We start from the raw sequence: 20,880 nt of genomic DNA, 5'->3' as shown, positions 1-20,880 counted from the left end.
ATAATGTTGAACTTGAAGATAGTTAAGTATGAAAAGCAGAAAACGGGAAGAAATATATAATGAACATCCCAATGACTAACATTTTTTTAAGAAACTAACCAAAACATTATTTACAACTTCAATAGTTTGTCAGAACCAGAAGTACAAAGTTCATGACAATTGACAACACATACATTACCCTTTAATTCACATAGTAACATGAAATCTGCCATCATTTCCGGCATTCAATCTCGTACTTCTACAACTGGAGTGAGCAGAAATTGACATGCATGTCCACTGGTTCTAAAGTTCAAGAATTATAATCCTCAAAATCGAGAGTTCAGTTCAAAATTGACACGTAGAGGGGCTAGCATATTGTAAACGAAAACAAAAACTAGTCTGCTATTTCTTCGTTTCCTCTGGGGATGAACTGCTGTTTAAGGAATTTGGAGACGAATCTTTGTTTGAATGTTTAGATTCCGCTGCCTGATTGTTGAAGGTGGTGCGCTCTGGAATCTCATTGGACTTTGAATTTGACTTGAATGGTCTTTCATAATCTTTAACGTTGCCAGTATCGATGACTAGTTTATTCAGTTTCTGATCCTGAAAACAAACATTACAGTAATTTAGACAGAAGAATAAAGCTGATAAAAGAGGCAAAGTCCACTACGTTAATAACCAAATACAATCCATCTCCACTGTAGTTTTCCAGGCATCTTAACCAAATATACCACAGCAAAGAGCTGTGGATAAACATGCAAATATCTGGTTGCCGATTAATACATGATGATTAACAGCAGTAGGTGCAAGATATCACGATTAAATTAACAGTCGATTCACTTAAAATAATCCTAACTGCTACTACTAGGACCTCGTATTACTTTATATTACTTGCAAACAAGATTGTGGCCTTTACCACGTAGGAGCTGCTCTCTTATGGGCAAAACAATATTATACAGCTACGGTGATACTCTCTATTCCAGTTGCATTTTTCAGGTGTTTGTTAAATCTTGACCTACCTGCTGTAGTGCTTCTAGCTTTTTCTGTAGTGCCTCATGCTCAGCACGAATACGAAATGGAACACCATGTTTCTGATAAACATTAGTCTGTGCCAAGTCTTCATCGATGTCACTAGCAGTAGTTGCAAAAGGATGGTTTGTGGGAATCCATCGGACCGTCTCGGGATCAACATCAGGAGGTATAGAATCTCCCTCTTTAAGGAATATAGTAGGTCTCTTCCACTGGTAAGCCCGTGACCTCCTTTTCTTATGTATAGCTTGTTCCTCTTTCGTCAACGTAACTGGGGCTAATCGATAAACCTTTCCGCACATTTCAACAGTGGAATTGCTCTTACTAATCTTAACCAACGGATTATTGAATGGATCGTCGTACTTGAGAGGCCGCGAACTGTAAATACCATGTTAAACAAAGTTATAAGTAAACCACTGGGAAATCAATTGTCAATAAAATGCTGATGATAGTTGGTGGAATGAGAATCGTACATGCCTCTTCTATCAGATCTTAGTTGGCCGCGCCTAACAAGATCAGCTACCGAGCCAGGAGGACGGCTATGGCGGGAATTTCTGGCAACAAAAACTCTCAGAGAAATAACCAAAAAAGCAGCAGCAATGCATAGCCAGATTACAATATTACTTCCAGCTTGTCTTCTTGTCTGATACAAAAGCATTCAACACTGTGATTTAAATGAACCTAAAACAATACGCTAACCTTGAAAATTAATAAAAGAATTACCAAAAATACGACGGGAGGAAGAGTGGAAATAGCCGATTGCAGTTTATTGAAGGGCGAATCTGTGTGGTGGAGGCTGAGCGGAACTTGGTGGTGTTCAGAGGAATTGAGTGAATCAGAATCAGCAATGGCTCTCAAGGGATTGATTAGCGATGGATTAAACTTCAATTGGGTATGAGATAACACGCTAATTTGCATGAAATTAGAAGAAAGACGGGGTTTTGAAGTCCCCATGAATGGCTACAACCAAAAGATAAAATACAAATTACATTAAATACAGAAAAGTGAGAAGAAATGGATTAAATTGAGATTACCTGAGTCCAAATTGATGCCATTTTGTGGGAATACAAATTCTTTATAATCAAACCAGATAAGATATATACACATACATAGGGTTTCAAGCAGAATACCGCTGTGTTTCTTCTTCGCAGAAAAAATAAAAAAGTTACGAAAGAGAATGCTTCAATTTTCACTCCTCATCACCATTCTGTTTTCTCTCTTCCTCTGTGGTTCGCTGGAGCATTTTTGTTTATGTTTGTTCTTAATCTTATTTTAGAAAATATATAGACAATAGGATCTGTGGCGCAATGGTAGCGCGTCTGACTCCAGATCAGAAGGTTGCGTGTTCGATTCACGTCAGGTTCAATCTTTTTCTTACAACTTCTTTCCTTTTTCCTTTACTTTGATAATAGTGCTTTAACATGTTGCTTAAATTATATACTAATATAACAATAAAATAAAATTACAATATAACTAATAAAAATAATTAAATTAAAGTTCGATTAAATTTGTAAATTTGTCAAGTTGCTTAAATTCAACTCCGCCAATCTGAGTAGTTCGAATTCGAATGCAATTGAATTTATATCTAATTTTAAGTATTTATCAATTTTAAATAGATTGTGAGTTGATTCGATGCAGCTACATTACATTTTAAACGGACTCAAACAAAATATGAAATGGAAATTATGAAGTGGACACCTCATTTAATATTCACTTGAAAACAAAACAATACTTTATTCGTGTTAAACTATAAATGGACAAGCAATTTCATATGGTATAGCATTAGGAAATTAGCAACTATATAATGGGTTGTTATTCCTTGTGCCTTAATGCTGTCTATACTTTTATAATTGCAAGGGAGTGTTGTGTTAATTAATTAATTAAGATATAGTAGCACACTCTAATATTGGGCCTTATTCTGGTGCTTTAGTGGCTCTTCTTTCTTTTTTATTCAACGGTTCCAAAGAAAACGGAATAATGTCTGAATAAAAAAAATGGATGGACTTCACACTATCATTTGTTAGGTCAATCCAAAAAAGAAGACGGCAGTCGTTTTGCAATTAAATACACCTTTTTTTCTAGTTATTAATTAAGTCATATCTTCCTAGTGGGATTAGAGACTTGTATTACTTGTTTGTATAGCAGGAAATATCAATAGAGATCCAATTTGTTCTCTAAATTTGAGATAAAAGATCCGTTAAGATGAAATTGATAATTTTAAAAAATATCCTGAACTTCGAATTTTATCCCATTTTGGACCCTTAAATGAGTTGTCGGAAAATAAATGATGTAGTATTATATACATACTGAAGTTGATGTATAAATTTTATCAGACAATTTAAAAATAAAAGAAGTATTTAAAAATAAAGAAGTAAAATAAGCCGAAATGTCAAGTTCATAAAATATTTTTTCAAAGCCATAAACTTGTTTATAAGTGGCTCCGCAAGTGTGACCGTTCATCACGGTCAATTACACCGCGTTCGGTTCTAGTGGCATCGCCCACTGTAGCCACTTTCAATCTTTAGTCTTCCATTAATTTAGCATACTTGTTTGTCGGCTTAAATGGTAAATTTAATAGTATTTGAATTCCTCCTAAATGTCAATTTTTTTTGATATTGAATGTGCAACCTTTTTGCATAATCTTTTCACTGCTGTAATTTTCTGATGGAATTAGTGGGATAAAGTTGTGCTTTTTCATTCAAGCTGCTGTCGACGTGGACAGCCAAAGAATCGGATTTTTGTCTGTATATCAGAGAGAATGGTCAATATTAACAACTCCATAAAATATTAAATGCTTTTCTAATATTAAATATTAAAATATAATTTAATCTAACATGAAAATAAATGTCTATTATTCCATAAAGAAAGTGATTTAAGATTTTCCTTTATGAAAGATTGAAATCATACTAGTTGAGCAAAACTTAAACTCAATTTTGAAGCAACAAATAATATTATGAATAGATTTAGATGATAATAATGTTGTTTCATTTTACATTGTTCTTTATTAGTAATAAAAATGAGAAAAATGTAAATAAAAGATACTTATGAGTTATGCGTGTGTTTTGAATTTTTGTGTAAATTAAGGATGTGGGTTCGTAAAGAGACGAAAGAAACATTAGATAATTAATATAGAGACACATGGAAATAATTAATATGAAATGGATTAAGAAGGGGAGAAGGTGGCGGTGGTGGAGTAGTAAATCAACGCACAATGAAATGAAATAAGAACACAAGTGAAGTGGGTTCATATCTTGGCAGCTTCTCCTCCCTTCACATTTTCAAACACTGTCCCCACCTTTTCTATTTCAATTCTATTTGCCCCACACTCATTTTAAATCAAACTCTTACTTTCATATACAATGCTGCAAGCAAATTTAACAGAATAAAATTCAATCACACCACCTATTCAAATCACACAGAAATACAGTCAACTCGTCTTTACTTCAATTATATACACATGATTAACCAAACATCAAATTAGTAATTAAAACCTAATTAATTTTTATTTGATTAATAGTATACATGATTAATAAGCTAGGGCAAGAACCTATTCACATCGTCTTCCCGCTCTTTCATTGCAGCTTCACTTTCAGCTCCACCGCTTGAACTTGCCGGCAAACCGCCACACTTTTGACACCTAGCTACTACTAATATCTGACGGCAAGAAGGACACGACGAGTGAGACCCAAGCCACGTGTCTATACAAGTCACGTGGAATCCATGACCGCACTGAGGCAACACACGGATTTCATCTCCCGCCGCGAATTCCGAAAGACAAATGGCGCAATCGGAGAATTTAGGTGTTGAATCGGAGGAGAAAGTCTGTTTAGGAAGTGACCGGAGGACCTTCTTCTTTAAGCCTTTGTTTGCAGCTGAAGAAACCGGAGGTTGTGCAGGAGCTGCTCCGCCGCGGGAGTTGGCGGTGGAAGAAAAACGGCGAAGCCACGCGCAGCGAGCTACAGCAATTAGCCCTAAAACACAGATTAAAGCGCAGAGAAGGGCCGCCAGAATCACCACGAAGTCTGAGTCTAAAGTAGCTGGTTGTTGTTGCTGTTGCGTAGTGTTTGTGGTGGTCACCGCCGATGAGTTTACGGCGCCAAGGAACCTGAAAAGACGAGTCATGTGAAGAGAGAGGAAGAGCGTGAGAAGTTTGTTGTTTGTTTGTCAAGACTCAAGAGTGTGTGTAACGTTTTGAATCATTTGGGGAGCTTTATATAATGCTCTATACGGTACGCTTCTCTAATTATAATAATTTTTTTTTATCTTAATTTGACCCTTCTTTCCTTCCACTTTATTCCTCTATGCCCCTCTCCCTCCGATCATTCTTTTTTATTAATCTAAAAAAAGTAGTAATAATTTTTATTTATACAAAAATTAAAATAGCCTAAAGCATAAGAGCCTAAAAAAAATAAGGAGAAGCCGAAGCCCAAACAAAAGTATCTCCAATTTTAGCACGTGCTAATGATTTATTAAAATGAGAGCGTCTATGAGGATAAAGAACATAAAAAATTACAAAATATTTGTTAGAAAAAAGTGAGCATTTAACCGTTTTTTGAAGAAGCACTATAAAACAAAAAAGCGATCACGATTGCCAGTCCCACCGATATTAACTGAAAAATCACAAACTCTCAAAGAGAAAAGCAATATTGATTTTTGATTTATAGGATTTTTATTAGGGCTGACAATAGTTTATCAAAATGACGGTAATAGAGAACAGAAAAAGTTGGAGAACGTGGACTATTGGAAAAAAATGAGCATCTGATAGTTTTCTGAAGAAGCGCTTTAAAATAAAAAAGTGACTACGATTACCAATCCCAACAAGATTAACTAAAAACTTATAAATTGTCGAAGAGAAAAGCAATACTAACTTCTTAATTTGTAGGATTCTTATATATTGTCATTTACGTTTTTTTAGTTCAAACACTGTTTTAACTATAATTTTAATTATAATGTCAAATTTATTTACTTTCAATTAAATAAGTTCTCTTTCAATTTTAAGCGCTTTTCGTAGTTTGTTTAAGAACCTTTAATTTTGTTGATCTTTTAAAAAATTACCTTTAACACGCTCACACGCACACAAAAGCCACTAACCATTTACTAAAAATCACAGGAAACAAATATCATCAATTATTACTTGTGTCGGGACACATCCTCCAATCATTTTTGTGAAATATAAGTTTAAAGTTTTAATGTCTATATATACAAGTGCAGTTTGAAATTACAATTTCATTTAAATCAGAAAAACGTCTTAAAAATCACATGCGTCTTAAAAAATAGACAAACTAGGTACAACAATTATGCCATAAGATTTTGTAATGAATTCATAGTAATACTTTGATTTTAGAATAAAAAATAATTATTTCTATCACACCTACTTTCATAATTAAGATAAAAGACATAAATATAAAATATTTTTAATGTATAACTTACAAATTAATATTTTTTTTAATCAATTAAGATATTGAAAAAAATTATTTTACTTTAGGGTGTTATGATAAATATTTTAAATAATCTAAATTACATATAAGAATAAGGATGAGAGATAATCATATTAGTTAAAAATTGAGAAACTCATACAAATAAATGTGCTTATACCTAAACATTTTGTGTCCATTGCTATTCTATTTGACCTCTTTAATTCGTCTTTTATTATTATAAGATATTAAATTTTTTATATATACTAATTCTTTTGTTTATATAAGTACTATATTGTCCTTCTTTATTTCCAATGTAAAATATTTGTCTCTCTCAAAATATTTTTGGTTTCTGTCTTTCATTGTATAGTTCATTTATTTTTTTCGTTCAAACTTTAATGGCTATGAGTAAATTATAGATTGCACGTGAAGTAATATTGATCAATTAATAATATTTTTTTATTTTTTTCTAAAATTAAAATAAATTTATTGTTATTTTGGAACTAATAAAGGGGGTAAAAAAGATGCAAGTAATACTCATGGAAAATAAAATTAGATATTAAGTGATAAAAAGAAAAGAAAAAAAAAGGTAGTTATAGGGTGTTGCTATTCGCCGCCCGCTTTTACTTATCACCGCACAGGCGAAAGACATTTCTGCCCATCTAGCAAAATTTCAAAAAAAAAGTTCTCTCAACTCATTCGAACACACTCGAACAACTACGTAAAAATTCGAGTAAAATGACGGATAACGAGTATAATTCGTCGGAAAACGAATATCGACGTTCGGAAACAAGTTTTTCCAGCTTTTCCGAGGTAAAAAATAGTTTTTTTAAATTTTTATTTAAATTTTTTGAAGGGGGACGATTGTGTTTCACGTCCTCTCCAGAGGAGGGGACGCCGGACTTCGGCGTCCTCTCCGGAGGAGAGGACGTGAAAACCAGCATCCCCTCCTCTAGAGGGGACGCCGAACGCCGGCGTCCACTCTTCTGGAGAGGACGCCGGCGTCCCCCTTTTCCGGCCGCGACCGAAACGTCGCGGCCGGAAATTAATTTTTTTTAAAAAAAAAAACGTTAAAATGATTTTTTTTAATAATTACAGTGATTTTTTATTGCATATTATTACGACTTTGTATTACATATTATTACTATTTGTTAAACGTAAGTATTTATGTTTTGCAGGTTCATTTAGAAGATTATGGCGATTTTCATCTCGTTCGGAATCCGACATTTTCGTAAAATATGAATTTGAAAAGAGTTGAATGAGTTGAGATGATTTATGTTTTTTGTTTATGAGTTAATTTTCTATTCAAAAAGTGAAAAGGGCAAAAATATAATGTGCCGTGCGGTGCTAAGTAAAAAGGGACGGTGTTTAGCAATCCAGTAGTTATATTGTTAGGTGAAAGAGAAGCACTTGAGCATTCAATATTTGTGAAACGGATAAGGGCGGCGTGGGAATGGGATAAACAACAGTACAGTTTGTGTGATGCTAATCTGGTAATGTCTTTTGTACACACTTAAGTTATAGATAAAGCTTAAACGTGTTTCTTCAATTAATTATCAATCACTAATTGCCTCAGTATAAACGTAAATCCCTTTTCATCTTTTGGATTTGCGGTTATCTATTTATATGTTTCTTTTATAGAGATATGCAGCTCTCATTCTTCAAGAGAGTTAATTAAATCAAAGGGTTTTAAGTAAGTTTATGCGAGTGTGGGCTATACGGTTAAAACGTCTCCAAGTACATTAAAACATCATGAGTTCAAATTCTGTATTTGTAATTAACAACTAACAAATTAAAACTGTAAAAGTCGTGAGCTATTTTTGACAAAAAAAAGTAAGTTTAAGAATCTAAATAAACCAGCTAGTTTGACCGGTTTGATTATAAACCAAAAATCAATCCGATTTAATTTTCTTTTAAAAATTAAAGAACACCTTTGAACCAAGCAAGTTACCAAAAAAAATATTAAACAGATTAAATTATAAAAACCTTCCGATTTTTGTTTATATCCATTTACTATGTATATTAAATTTTAAATATATATGTATATTATATATTATATAAATATATTCATTTTATAATTATATAGTTGAAATTGAACCAATGACTGAATTGTAAACTATTAATTATCGATTCAATTTTTAAGACCTTGATTCAAACATCGCCAATTCTTTTTTAAAATTTGGACCCAATAAAAAATAGTTATTGTATGGATTTTGATGAATATAAATAATATATAGTATAAAATATGAATTATTGCATATTAAAGTCCAATATTCTAACTTTTTAGTGATTTGATTCTATTTTTCAAAATACTGCATCACACATCATAACCTTTTAATTTTTAATAATATGTAACACATCTTTGTTTTGTGATTCCGTTTTTGTACACATTTTATAGTTTTAGTTTGAGTGAAGAACAACCGTATGCTATATAATGTAAAAGAGTAAAAAGTTTAGATGTGCGATGCAACAATTTAAAAAATGAGATTAAATTACTGCAGAAGTAAAAAAAACAGAATTTAATAGGAAAATAATCTAAAAAGTATTTGCAGTCTAACAACTGATCACCAAATAACAGAAAATGAGAGAGCAGTGGATTGAAATTCCGTTGAATGCATTAGCGGAGGAGTACAATTGAATAGCCAACAAAGCAAATAACCAATCATTCATGTTTGGAACATTTTTCTCCTTCATCCACCTCAAGATGCTCATACGTGTTCCATTTATTTCTTATAATTAAATGTAAAGAAGAGATTCCAAAGTACTAACAATCAAATCGATTAGCAGAATTATATGAAATAATTGGTGCTAAATGAACCTGACAGCGAATTTTGATGACCGGAATTGTAGAAATCAACAAGATTTTTGTATAGACTTCTCAACACCCAATTGGGATCTAAAAGCGTATGAGGAAAAGTTTTTGAAAGAAAGACAAGGGGCAAACATTCCAAACATTGTGACAAAACAAAATGTTCCCATCCTAATGCAATATACGATTCAATTTTAAGTTTAGTATGTTGATAAGAAACTTGATTCTAAATCAATTATCTCTAAGTATATACAATAAATAAGATGGCATAAGTATTATTTTTTTTGGGTAGAAAACAACCAAAAAGCTCTATTGATGAACCTCAAAGAGAATACAACAAGACTCCCCCTAAACAGGCCTTAGGGAAGCCACAAAACAAACGCCTGGAGCACACCCTGCTACATAAGCGTCAGGACAATGCAGCAGACAAACAAAAACCAAACACAAAACAGGCTGCAGAGACCACACGGCCAAAAACAACTAACTAAACAAAGAAAACAGGAACAGAAAGGATGCTACAAAAGCCTCACCCAACCCGTTACCTGAAAAACTCGAAGCATAGCTAATCCCCTGTTACAAAAGCCTCAGGGGAAAACTAAGCTAAGACAAACTCATTAAAGTTGTTGAATATCAATCAGACTACTAGTGAGCGAGGTACTAGTGCTATACCCATTAAACTTGTCCAATAAAATATTCCTGATTCTTTTAACAACAATATCAGGTAGACAATTTTCATTCATGAAGGTTTTTCTGTTCCTGATGTTCCAAATAGTGTACACCACTGCAGCCAGGATAACTCTCCTCAGATTAGCTAAGATGCTTTTACCCCTAGCTTTCCTAATGAACCAACTGATAAGTCTTCTCCATGAACCAATGTACTGATTCATTTTACAAATGGATTTTAAATTCCTCCAGACTTCAGTAGCAAAGGTACAGCTAAACAAGCAGTGATCAATGTTTTCTCTCCCAATACCACATAACTCACACTGATCATCCATAGTTATCTCCCAAGACTTAAGCTTATCTTTGGTCTTGAGCCTGTTTTTTAGAACTAGCCAAAGGATGAAGTTATGTCTGGGGATAGAATTCTTACCCCAAACAATTGTAACCAAGGCACACTTTCAAACTTATTCCTGTACTCATACCAAGTCTTACTGATTGAAAAGTTGTTGTGAACACTAACCTTCCACTCAATATTATCCTCAATATCACATCTGAGACTATAATTTAGCTTTATGAACTCCCAAGCTTCCTCAGTGCCTTCATCAGTAGGATCAGGAAGCTCTCATCTGTCATTTTTTCAAAGAGAAGAGACTTTAGTCTTCTTTTGGATGTCAGTATCTCTTATTTTGACTCTGGGAAATTTTTCCATGACAGTACACCCATGAATCCAAGGGTCATTCCAGAACTCTGTATTAGATCCATTCCCCAATTTGTAATCCATCATTTTCTTAGCATCACTTCTAGTCTTCAGGATCACTCTCCAAATCCAGCTAGTTTTATCATTGCACTTCACACTCCAAAAACTTATGTTATTAATTTTGTTGGCCTTGATCCACTTCACCCAAAGAGAATCAGGAAAATTGTAGATTTGCCAGATATGTTTAGAGACTGCAGCTTTATTCCAGATGTGAATATTCTTTACACCCAGACCTCCCTCAGCTTTCAGCTTGGATATTTCCTCCTAAGAAACCATGGCATTATACTTGCCTTCATCCCTGCCTGACCACAGAAATCTAGCACAAATTCTCTGGATATCTTTACACACACTTTTAGAAAGGAGTAGAATGCAAGCCCAGAAGATGTGCATACTCATGAGCACAGAGTTGATGAGCTGGATTCTTCCTGCATAGGACAAAGACTTACTTGTCAAGCTATGAATTCTCCCAGTGATCTTGTTTACTATCCCTTTGCATTCTTCTTTAGATAATCTCTTGGATATTAAAGGGATACCCAGGTACCTCATAGGAAGCTTACCTTCTTTAAACCCCAATATACTCAGTATATCATTTCTGATATCATTATCAACATTGCAGCAAAATAACTGACTCTTATTGACATTAATATTAAGACCAGAAGTATCTTTAAAACACCTGACCTTGTCATTAAGGAAGGTTATAAAAGCTATATCTCCATGACAGAAAAGGAGATATAGAACAATCAAACTTGTAAAATAATCAAATATAGAACAATTCTATTTAAAAACCGCATATCCTAACATAAAAGATTGACATCTAAGTATTAAGCCTTACATGAAGGGTTAATTCAATTTTTGGATTTGTCTCGTCGTCAAATGAATTATTTTTAATTTTTTTCAATTAAATTCTAATTTTTATTTATTTGAAAGTTAAATAAATCATTTTTTAACTTTTTAATTAGTAGATTGGAAACTCTCTTAATTTAGGTCAATTAATTTTTAATTATAAATTTTAAACGCGTGACTTATTTGATTCGAAATACAAATTTTATAATCTAATTGACTAAGAAAACTTAAAATTAATTTATTAATCTTAAGATATAAATTTTAAAATTTAAATGACTTTTTCATCTGCGGGTCACAAATTTAAAAGCTGGCTTGACCCTTTTCTTATTAAGCCTTGCCTGGGTTTCACACTTTGATCACATTACTGTACACCCGGGTAATTGATCCTGAAGGTCATGAAATTTTTGAGTTTTTTTATTTCAGTCACTAAACTATTTTTTTTATCACTAAACTTTCAATTTTTTTTATTTTGGTATTTTCCGGCCAAAAATATTTAGCTGGCAGCCGAAATTAATTTTGCTTACCTGAAAACTTGCCATATATGTATAATTTGACCTAAATACTCATTTTTAAAATGAAATTATGTATATGTGATAAATTTTAGAATTAATTCCTAAAAAAATCACAAACTTTACACGAAATTTCATTTTAATCATGACCTTTAAAAGTTGCCATTTACAGACACGAACTTTCATATTGTTTCAAACTCATCATTTCAGTGTATTTTTATTGATTAAATTCTTTACTAAACCATTAATAAAAGACCCAAGTTATTAATTAACATCAAATTTTATTATCTTTCAATTAGAGTATTTAGGATTAGGAATTTTTAGTCAGATAAAATACATCGAATTTTACTTTGGTGATAGATTTGAAATAAAATGAAAGTTCGTGCCTTTAAATGATAACTTTGAAAAGTCATGATTAAAATGAAACTTCATGTAAAGTTCGTGATTTTTTTAGGAATTAACCCTAAATTTTTATAGTAAAACTATCAAAATCTGGTTGCCACATATCAATTTCAACTGCTACCTAAGTATTTTTGGCCGGAAATATTAAGATTTAAAAAAATAAAAATTTAATGATCGAAAAGAAAAAAAAAAATTAATAACTGATATGAAAAAACAGGAAAGTTTAGTAATTACCTCTGTACACCCACATGCAGGAAATGAGAGTGTAACTTTTGATGGGAGTATTTTAGCGACACATGTCATTCAAGCGTGAAAATGGTGACCTGAGGAAGAAGAGTATTTTATGTAGGGGGAACATACTACTTGTGTGTGGCTGTGACTTTGGCAGACATGGCCCAACTAACATGCGGCATGGCCCATGTGAATCTCAATAACTTAGGTTGGTCTCCTCAAAATACCACTTCTTTCTTCTACTTTCTTTTTTCACTTTATTTCACCAACCTTTGCCCTCTTATGCTCCTTAAGTTTTACAATCTTGCCTTTCGGCATCCCTAAAAGCTGGAATACTACCCATCACACCTAGGGTTCCCTTATCCCACCAAGCTAAGTCAACCGAAACTATTTTTTTAATCAACCCGTAACCGAAATATATACAAATCAAGTTAGTACATTAGAATTTCTAATAATTAATATTTAATAAATTAATAATTTTAATAACTGAGCAAATTTTAAGGAACCAACTTTTCTTATATTATATTCAATAAATTAATAATCCATGTATATTAATTATTAAAGAATCTATCATATAATCAAACAAAAATAATTTATTGATTCAATTGGTTAATTCAATTGGTTATTTCAGTTAACGAAATAACCATAATTCATTAACATTAATTATTAAACTATTAATAAAAAAGTAATTTTAATTTTAATTTTCCATTACATACAAATTTGGGAGAAAAAAATAATTTTGTTGTCCAGTCAAAAATTACAAAAACGTCTTATTTTTTTTTTAAAAAATTACAAAAGTAATATTGTATATACTATAATTCAGCTGGTTTGGTTAACTTGAAACTTTCTGACTAAATCAAACCAAACCGATTAACCAAATTTTCCATTTTTTTTACCATAAACAAACCATGTGGTTCTGTCAGTTGATTCAGTTATACAGAACAGTGCACACTAATGCTGCAGGGCCCGTAAAATGGGTTAAACCTTAAGACAATAATGGGTGAAACAAGCTATGCCCATCAAATCAGTTTAACTGCGTCCAAACCTTGATTACCCTTTCTCCTTGTTGAGGGAGTGTTGGCTCGTTCTAGTTTCTAAGTAAGATCATCTACCTTACTCAGCTCTGAGCCTCAAACTCCACTGTGAGCGCAATGACATTTGGTTAGGCAATGAACAAGAAATCATAAATAAATACTCAATTTCCTCCCTTCTCTAAAATGTGTATCATTATTTGAGGAAGAATCACAAGGTTTATAACACTAATATGCAAATTATAATTCCTGTGTGATACAAACATGAGCATATTCTCTAGCAAAATCAACCAGGTAGACTGATATCTTCGCTCATGTCATATCTCCTACATCATGCCTGCAATACAGCATGAAATTGATGTCAGTAAGAACTGAAACAGTATCAAATTTTATCAATCTAAATGCACCAATGCATAGTAAAGAGTCAGTTACAATTTTAAGCAGCTAAAAAATGAGCATAGAAGCATTAAAGTTAAAGATTTTTATTTTTTTTTAAATTAAAACAATAACATTCTCCAGTGACTAGATCTAAAAGCAAACACATAAATAAACATCTTCTTTTGATCTTGGAAGGTAAGTCTCTGTCAAAATGCAGCCACAGCTTTATAGAGCCATTCGCACGATAACTTTTTATTTTTCGGGAAATAGGAAAACTGAATAGACTTGGGCTCCTACAGTTAAGCCAAAAGCACATAAACCTAAGTAATGATTTTCATAATACATGTAAGCTCTGCAGACGTTTGTTATGTTATTTATACCGGACCAATATGATCGGCATGAGTCAGAAGCATTATTCATTCACATGTAACTTTAACAAAGGAATAATAGTTTTAGCCCCTTTTATGAATCACACGATATACATCAAGAGTTTTTTTTTTTTTTTTTGAATTCATGTACATCAAGAGTTAAGAGACAAATTACAGGTCCTTAAAAGAGTTACTTATAGTTGTTCCACTTATAAGTTTTTAAAATCTTATCATGTAATTACACAACTCACCTCCAAAAGATCTCAACTCTACTCACAAATCGAATCTTACATTCCATCTACCCTTCAAGTCCGCATTTAGCGTCCAGTTATTTTCCCTAATTTGCATATATGGCACCTAAAAGAGGAAAAATGTATAAGCGAAATAATAGGAAGGGAAGAGAAAAGAAAGCAACTACACAGCAAGGGTGAGGAATAACCGAATTAATCATTTGAATGTTGTCTCCTCGTGGTTTTCCTTTTCCTCTTACCTGCTGCTCTATCTCTCCCTGGAAACAGGCACAAACCAATACACAGCTTATAGGGCCATGAAAAATTCTAAATATACTAAAAGAAGCCATGTCATGAAGAAGAAACTGTACCTTCTCAGTCACTTGATATCCAATTTTAAACCTAACATCCTGGTCTTTCCGGAAATTGAATATGCTCCAAGAAAATTCTGCAGCGCCTGTTGACTTCCTCTGCCAACATACAAGAAGCATTAGTTGCAGAAGGAAACTATTTGAATGGCTAAGATTACGCAAGTTCCGTTCTCAATTGTTATCGTAATGTTATTTAAAGACCGGTGGAAATAAGAACAATGAAGAAGATATAATAATAGCATTTTCAATTGATCTAGCCCCCAAAACAGATTAAAGTTGGAGACGAGCTAAGTGATAAACCAACCGCATAACAAAGAAGTCTGTTGGAGATACAAAGATGAGGCAAACAAACCTCTTTAAAGTCTTTATCAATGTTGCACCATCCCTTAAGATTAAGGGTTAAAAGAGCATTACTAGTGATAGGAAATGCCTTTTTCCCACGAATTCTGTAATTGAGCTTATCGCGTTTATCATACTGCACTCCCACTCCAAGGCTAGCCGAGAACTGAAACCAATTAACAACTATACAATTTCAAATTTTTGTTCAAAGAAAAGGAATTAAGCTTTGCTTCCAAAAATAATGCAGAGAAAGTGAATAAATACATCTGGATAGAAGCGTCTGATCATTGCACTAACATGACTAGGGGCACCAGTTCTTGTATCTAGTTCTCCATGAACCTATCCAAATTGAAGTCGAGCAAAAATGCAAATTGTAAATTCACAGCAATTTCAACATAAATTAAGAATAACAGAATTGAATGACCTGAAGGTGAGTCTTAGAATCGAGAGGGAATTTTTCCTTGGCATGAATTTTGAGGGATGTAGAATCTCCTCCATATCTCAAAGATGTCTCCATACAATGTCTTGCTTCAGAATTTGCACCAAAACCCTACCTCACTGTTATCTCTTCCAATGGGTCACCTCAACAAATCCGCTAAAGCCACGTCTCATTGTTATTGAATTTTTTTGGCAAATGTGTGGGCTGGGCCGGCCCAATCCAACTGATTAGCGCCTATTTGGCATGTCCAAGGCAGAACAGAGCGAGCTGCAAATAGGCAGAGAGGGACGGATCTCTCCAAAGAGATGGAGTTTCGGGGACTAAGGTTTAGTTTAGTGGCATTAACGATTGCGATACTATCCACGACTGTACTTTCCGATCTGATCATATCCAGGGTCGATCGACGTGTAAGTGTTTCTCTCTTCTGTTTTATTCCTTTGATCTTTAATGCTTCGTGGTTGAGGAGATCTCCTTCTCTTCAAGTTCTAGTTAATTCAAATGAGAAACCAATGGAATGAGAAATCAGCAGTTTGTATGTTTGTGTGCAAGTTTAAGTCAAGTGAAGTAGTGGATATAATAATTTTAAATTCTTTGTCTGTTGAATTGGCTGCTGCAGATTGATTTGACTTCACAGATTGTGCGCATTACTTCAACCTTAAAGGTGCTTAATTCACATCCTCTCTCAAAACCTCAAGTTCCTGTACTACTTTGTTTTTTTTTTTAAATAATGTAAAGCAAGAATCTGGATCCTTTGTTCTCAACACATTTGAGTGATAACTCTGATGTTTTCTTTAGGTGGAGAATGCTGGTTCTGCTTCGGTTTCAGAATTTCTGCTGATTTTTCCCGAGATTCAGGCAAAGAAGCTGTCTTATTTGTCGGCGACTCCTTATGAAGGGAAAGGAAAAACTAGAAAATATGGTGCTTCTCTCCCTATTGAAGTTGCCAACCCAAAAGGAATGCCTCCGGCGTTGAATTCTTATTCTGTATCGCTACCCAAGCCATTAAGTGAAGGGCAGACCTTGACTTTGGATGTCTTGGCGGTCTTTACCCATGCATTGCAACCGTTTCCTGAGAAGATTTCTCAGGCTGATATTCAGTTGGTATTATTACAGGACAGTGCGCACTATCTCTCTCCTTATGCTGTAAAGTCTCAGTCCCTCAGTGTTAAACTACCCGATGCTAGAGATGCTAGAGTGGAGTCATATACAAAAATTGAAAATACAAATCTTCATGACTCAGAGATCAAATACGGTCCTTATGAAAACCTTCCTCCTTACTCATACTCACCCATTGCTGTACATTTTGAAGCCAATCAACCATTTGCTGTTGCTCGGGAGTTAGTGCGAGAGATAGAAATTTCACATTGGGGCAATGTGCAAGTTACAGAACATTACATTATTGTCCATGGCGGTGCTAAAAGCAAGGGTGAATTTTCTAGGTAGGTTCTTGTGGTCCTTACTTGTTTCTCCCGTGTTTGTTAAATCGAGAGTTTGTTTATGTTTGTTTCTTAAATTCTGCAGGCTTGATTACCAGGCCAGACCCAACATTCGAGGAGCATCAGCCATTAAACATTTCATTGCAAAATTGCCACCAAGAGCTCACTCCATTTATTATAGGGATGAGATTGGAAATATATCAACCTCTCAACTATGGGCAGATTCTAGAAAGGTAAATCTTTTGATTAATATATGTTTATTACTGATTCTGATTGAGTACATGTTTTATTGCAGACAAAGTTATTAATTGAACCTAGATATCCAATGTTTGGTGGTTGGAGAACAACTTTTACAATCGGTTACAGTTTACCCCTACCAGACTTTTTGTTTGAGTCAGACGGGAAACGTTTCCTGAACATAACATTTGCTTCTCCTATGAATGAGTTGGTCATCGATAATCTCATTGTGAAGGTTCATAACATAGCAACAATCTTGTTTTATATTATGCATATATGTTTATTTGCATCTGTTTTCCTAGTAGTCTTGACTCGGTATTCTGATTCCAGGTTGTTTTGCCAGAGGGATCCAGAGATTTATCTGCTTCTATCCCATTTCCTGTAAATCAAAGAGAAGAGGTATTGCAGGGCTACGCATTTTCACATCTTTCCTTTTAGTGGATTTTCTTACTGCATAATCTTTTAATCTTATGTAATTTATCTTTAAGTTCTAAATACTTTCAATCTTATGTATTCATATTTCTGTAATTTGTAAATCTGTAAGGTTCTTCTTTACTTAATTGTGGCTGTTGATTATTGCAGACAAAAATTTCTCACTTGGATGTTGCCGGTAGGCCAGTAGTCGTGCTGGAAAAGACCAATGCTGTACCAGAGCATAATCAGTATTTCCAAGTATTTCTTTTGCCTCTGAGATATTGTTTATTGAACAGATTTTAAAGGAAAAGCTAATTTCAAGCCTGTTGCTCATGAATATTAAGAAACTGACCTTTTTTATGTTATTGCTATTATGTTGCAGGTGTATTATAGGTTCAACAAACTTTCAATGCTGAGGGAGCCATTTATGTTGATTGCTGGATTTTTCTTCCTCTTTGTTGCTGGTATTGTGTGTGTGCATGTTGACTGGTCAATCTCCAAGTCTTCGGCTTCATATTTGGCAAAACTGCAGTGGGATGAGGTAAGTAGGATTTCTTTATATAATCAAATGTGCTCAAATTTCTGAACTATTTGACAACTTCATTGTCACAAAAATTCCATTTTATGATAAAATCAATGTAATTTCAGGTGCGAGCAACAGTTCAGCAGATTGAAAGTATTATTAACCAATGCTTAGCAACACATGAGAAACTAGAAGCATCTCTACGTGATCTTTCAAGGGTAGGCGACATCCAAGCTTGTAAAACTGCACGGAAGACAGCTGACGCTTTGTTGAAAGAGCATGCGAAGGAGTTGAAGCCCTTGCTAGCATTCTTACAGTCTTCTTCTACAGCTACTCATATATTGCCCAAGGTTCTCTTGTCATTTTGCATGCATTTGCAACTCATTCTGTTATTTATTTTTTTGGAAATGTTATAGCTAGATTGAAGTAGCATAACCAACTATTGTCCTGTAAAGTGAGCTCTAATGATTATTTTTACAGGTTGAAGAGCTGGTGGCCAAGGAGAGAGAATTGCAGGAAAGATTGATCGTAAAACACGCAATAATAGTAGATTGCTACGAAAAGAAGCTCGGGGCCCGTGAAATTGAGAACAGAGCTGCTCCACACCAACAAAAAGTTGTAGCCTTGAGGCAGGAGGTTGAAGGTCTTCTGGATTACATTGATGAGATATGAATTGATAGAGCATCTGAGCTTTAGGATCAAGTTTTGGTTGTACGCAAGTTATATTTCTAGTGGTTGTATTAAGCTTGTACCTCGTTAAGATAAACTGACATTTTGGAAATCTAACTTGGAGATGGAGAATTGAGGAGTTGGCCTTGGTAAAACGTAGTCGTAGACTTGAGTTGAGTAACAAGTTGAGTGTAATTGAAGATTCCATAATCAAGCTAAATTAGTACTTAAGTATTTTATCTGAAATAAATGCGACAAGCATCTCTATTTGAAATGGCAAGAATTTGAACATCATGTTGTCATCATGGACTATTATTCCCCTAATCTCTGTGTACAATTCAATTTTGTTTTAAAAAGTCTGAATCAAATACCAATTTGTCTCTTCGACTTGCGTGGAACTGAAGAACAATTAACACGAAAGTGAAGCTTCGTTTCTTTCTTCTGGCCAAAACTTTCATCCAGCATGAGACTTTCCTTGTATTTGAAATTGAGCTCATTTTTCTTCAGGTGGTGTCACTTTTAAGAGCTCAATATTCAGCACGAAGGTTTCCCCTGGCTGCATTGCGAGCAAGAAATAACTTCAATCAGTTATGTACCCGATTAACTTTAACCATTATAAACATCAGAGTCAGGATTAGTAGTTTTACTGGGATTTCATTCATTCCCCTCTTGCCATAGCCGGACTCAGGAGGAACAATTACAGTCCTCTGCAAAGAAAAAAATGACAACACAATAGGATTAAAACAAAAACAGGAGCTATAGAATTAAATGGAAAAACAAATTAAAGATTATAGAACAATTTTTCATCACCTTTCCACCTAATTTCATCCCCTCTGTTATGGAGTACATAGCAGCAGGTGGTTTAGGGGCAGCCTGAGCTGAAAATAGGCCATTTGGGTTGTCCACAAAGTCTCTCTTTCGTTCTTTGCCCGGAGCTGCTCCAACTTTAAACTCATATACCTAATCAAATCATCAATAAGCAGTTAAAGCTTCATTATGAGAAATTCTTAGGTCGACCGAGTATATTACGGACCGAGAAATTCTTAGGTAGACCGAGTCTACCACGTTATTCGTAGATTGGCTTCAATCTACAAATGACGTCAATCTACGATCGGTCTACCTAGGAATTTCTCAGAATGAAGCTACAACACCAGTTTCTGAAAATGATAGACATAATAACCTGTGCGATGGCACGATTTCCAGCCAATAGCTTGGACTCTCGACTTGAGACCGCTGTTATGCCCCTGTATATACAATCAAAATGTACCTGCAAATAAAGCAAGTTATGTAACTAAAATAGGGTTAAAGTGAGAGTAAGTTTGAATTGGGATGAACCTGAACCGTTGATCCTTTCTGAGCTACGGGACCCTTTCCCTCAATAAGATCATAATATTTCAACCCATCAGCTGAGTTTTCAACAGAAACAAATCCGAATTATGTACAATTCTTATGAATACAACAAAATGAAAGATTAGAGAAGAATGTGTAACTAACGGGAAGTGAGATAGTCTTCAAGAGGAATCTTCTTCTTGCTGCGTCTCTCTCTAGCCTCTGATAATTGAGGGAACGAAATCGACAGTGAAGATATCAAAATTGCGCTTCTTCTTGAAGTGGGTATTGAGACAATCGAAGGCTGTTCGTGTTCATGTTCACGTTCATGTTTTTTATTTGAATTAATCTGAAGATTATTGATTGCCCATCTGTTTAAGCTCCTTGTACAACAAGCCATGGCCGTTGGAATATCAAATTCCTGTTATCAGTTATCTCTATCTCTACCCTATCCATTCATCCACTTTACCATTTTGTCCC

At 34.1% G+C, this 20,880-nt stretch overlaps 5 protein-coding genes and 1 non-coding gene across 6 annotated transcripts; 2 read left to right on the top strand and 4 right to left on the bottom strand.

The window, feature by feature from the left end:
- Window positions 1-57: 57 nt before the first annotated feature.
- On the bottom strand, window positions 58-2,193 carry LOC126676925 (protein MULTIPLE CHLOROPLAST DIVISION SITE 1). Its single transcript, XM_050371269.2, has 5 exons — window positions 2,043-2,193; window positions 1,732-1,968; window positions 1,482-1,651; window positions 999-1,386; window positions 58-582 (listed from the first exon to the last, which is right to left on the bottom strand). The coding sequence occupies exons 1-5, from the start codon at window positions 2,061-2,063 to the stop codon at window positions 382-384; spliced, it is 1,017 nt and encodes a 338-aa protein (XP_050227226.1). The 5' UTR covers window positions 2,064-2,193; the 3' UTR covers window positions 58-381.
- A 108-nt stretch (window positions 2,194-2,301) lies between these two features.
- On the top strand, window positions 2,302-2,373 carry TRNAW-CCA (transfer RNA tryptophan (anticodon CCA)). Its single transcript has one exon. It is a non-coding gene; the product is annotated as a tRNA-Trp (tRNA).
- Window positions 2,374-4,108: 1,735 nt separating this feature from the next.
- On the bottom strand, window positions 4,109-5,221 carry LOC126677674 (RING-H2 finger protein ATL80-like). Its single transcript, XM_050372425.2, has one exon. It carries the CDS (start codon window positions 5,128-5,130, stop codon window positions 4,543-4,545), a length of 588 nt encoding a protein of 195 aa, XP_050228382.1. The 5' UTR covers window positions 5,131-5,221; the 3' UTR covers window positions 4,109-4,542.
- Window positions 5,222-13,820: 8,599 nt separating this feature from the next.
- LOC126656979 (outer envelope pore protein 21B, chloroplastic-like) lies at window positions 13,821-15,944 on the bottom strand. The gene is made up of 7 exons (XM_050351605.2): window positions 15,778-15,944; window positions 15,618-15,692; window positions 15,367-15,519; window positions 15,015-15,113; window positions 14,853-14,921; window positions 14,665-14,770; window positions 13,821-14,004 (listed from the first exon to the last, which is right to left on the bottom strand). Exons 1-6 carry the CDS (start codon window positions 15,868-15,870, stop codon window positions 14,687-14,689), a joined length of 573 nt encoding a protein of 190 aa, XP_050207562.1. The 5' UTR covers window positions 15,871-15,944; the 3' UTR covers window positions 13,821-14,004; window positions 14,665-14,686.
- A 110-nt stretch (window positions 15,945-16,054) lies between these two features.
- Window positions 16,055-19,362, top strand: LOC126656946 (dolichyl-diphosphooligosaccharide--protein glycosyltransferase subunit 1A). Its single transcript, XM_050351572.2, has 10 exons — window positions 16,055-16,199; window positions 16,409-16,453; window positions 16,588-17,231; window positions 17,314-17,461; window positions 17,524-17,700; window positions 17,796-17,864; window positions 18,048-18,137; window positions 18,262-18,420; window positions 18,528-18,752; window positions 18,883-19,362. Exons 1-10 carry the CDS (start codon window positions 16,098-16,100, stop codon window positions 19,072-19,074), a joined length of 1,851 nt encoding a protein of 616 aa, XP_050207529.1. The 5' UTR covers window positions 16,055-16,097; the 3' UTR covers window positions 19,075-19,362.
- LOC126656973 (peptidyl-prolyl cis-trans isomerase FKBP18, chloroplastic) lies at window positions 19,282-20,875 on the bottom strand. Its single transcript, XM_050351600.2, has 6 exons — window positions 20,566-20,875; window positions 20,407-20,477; window positions 20,252-20,338; window positions 19,882-20,031; window positions 19,719-19,778; window positions 19,282-19,627 (listed from the first exon to the last, which is right to left on the bottom strand). Exons 1-6 carry the CDS (start codon window positions 20,798-20,800, stop codon window positions 19,565-19,567), a joined length of 666 nt encoding a protein of 221 aa, XP_050207557.1. The 5' UTR covers window positions 20,801-20,875; the 3' UTR covers window positions 19,282-19,564.
- Window positions 20,876-20,880: the final 5 nt, after the last annotated feature.

This window comes from Mercurialis annua, linkage group LG1-X, assembly GCF_937616625.2.
Source record: "Mercurialis annua linkage group LG1-X, ddMerAnnu1.2, whole genome shotgun sequence".
NCBI lineage: Eukaryota > Viridiplantae > Streptophyta > Magnoliopsida > Malpighiales > Euphorbiaceae > Mercurialis > Mercurialis annua.
Note: the sequence above shows the minus strand (reverse complement) of the source record. Positions and strands in the feature narration are given on the sequence as shown.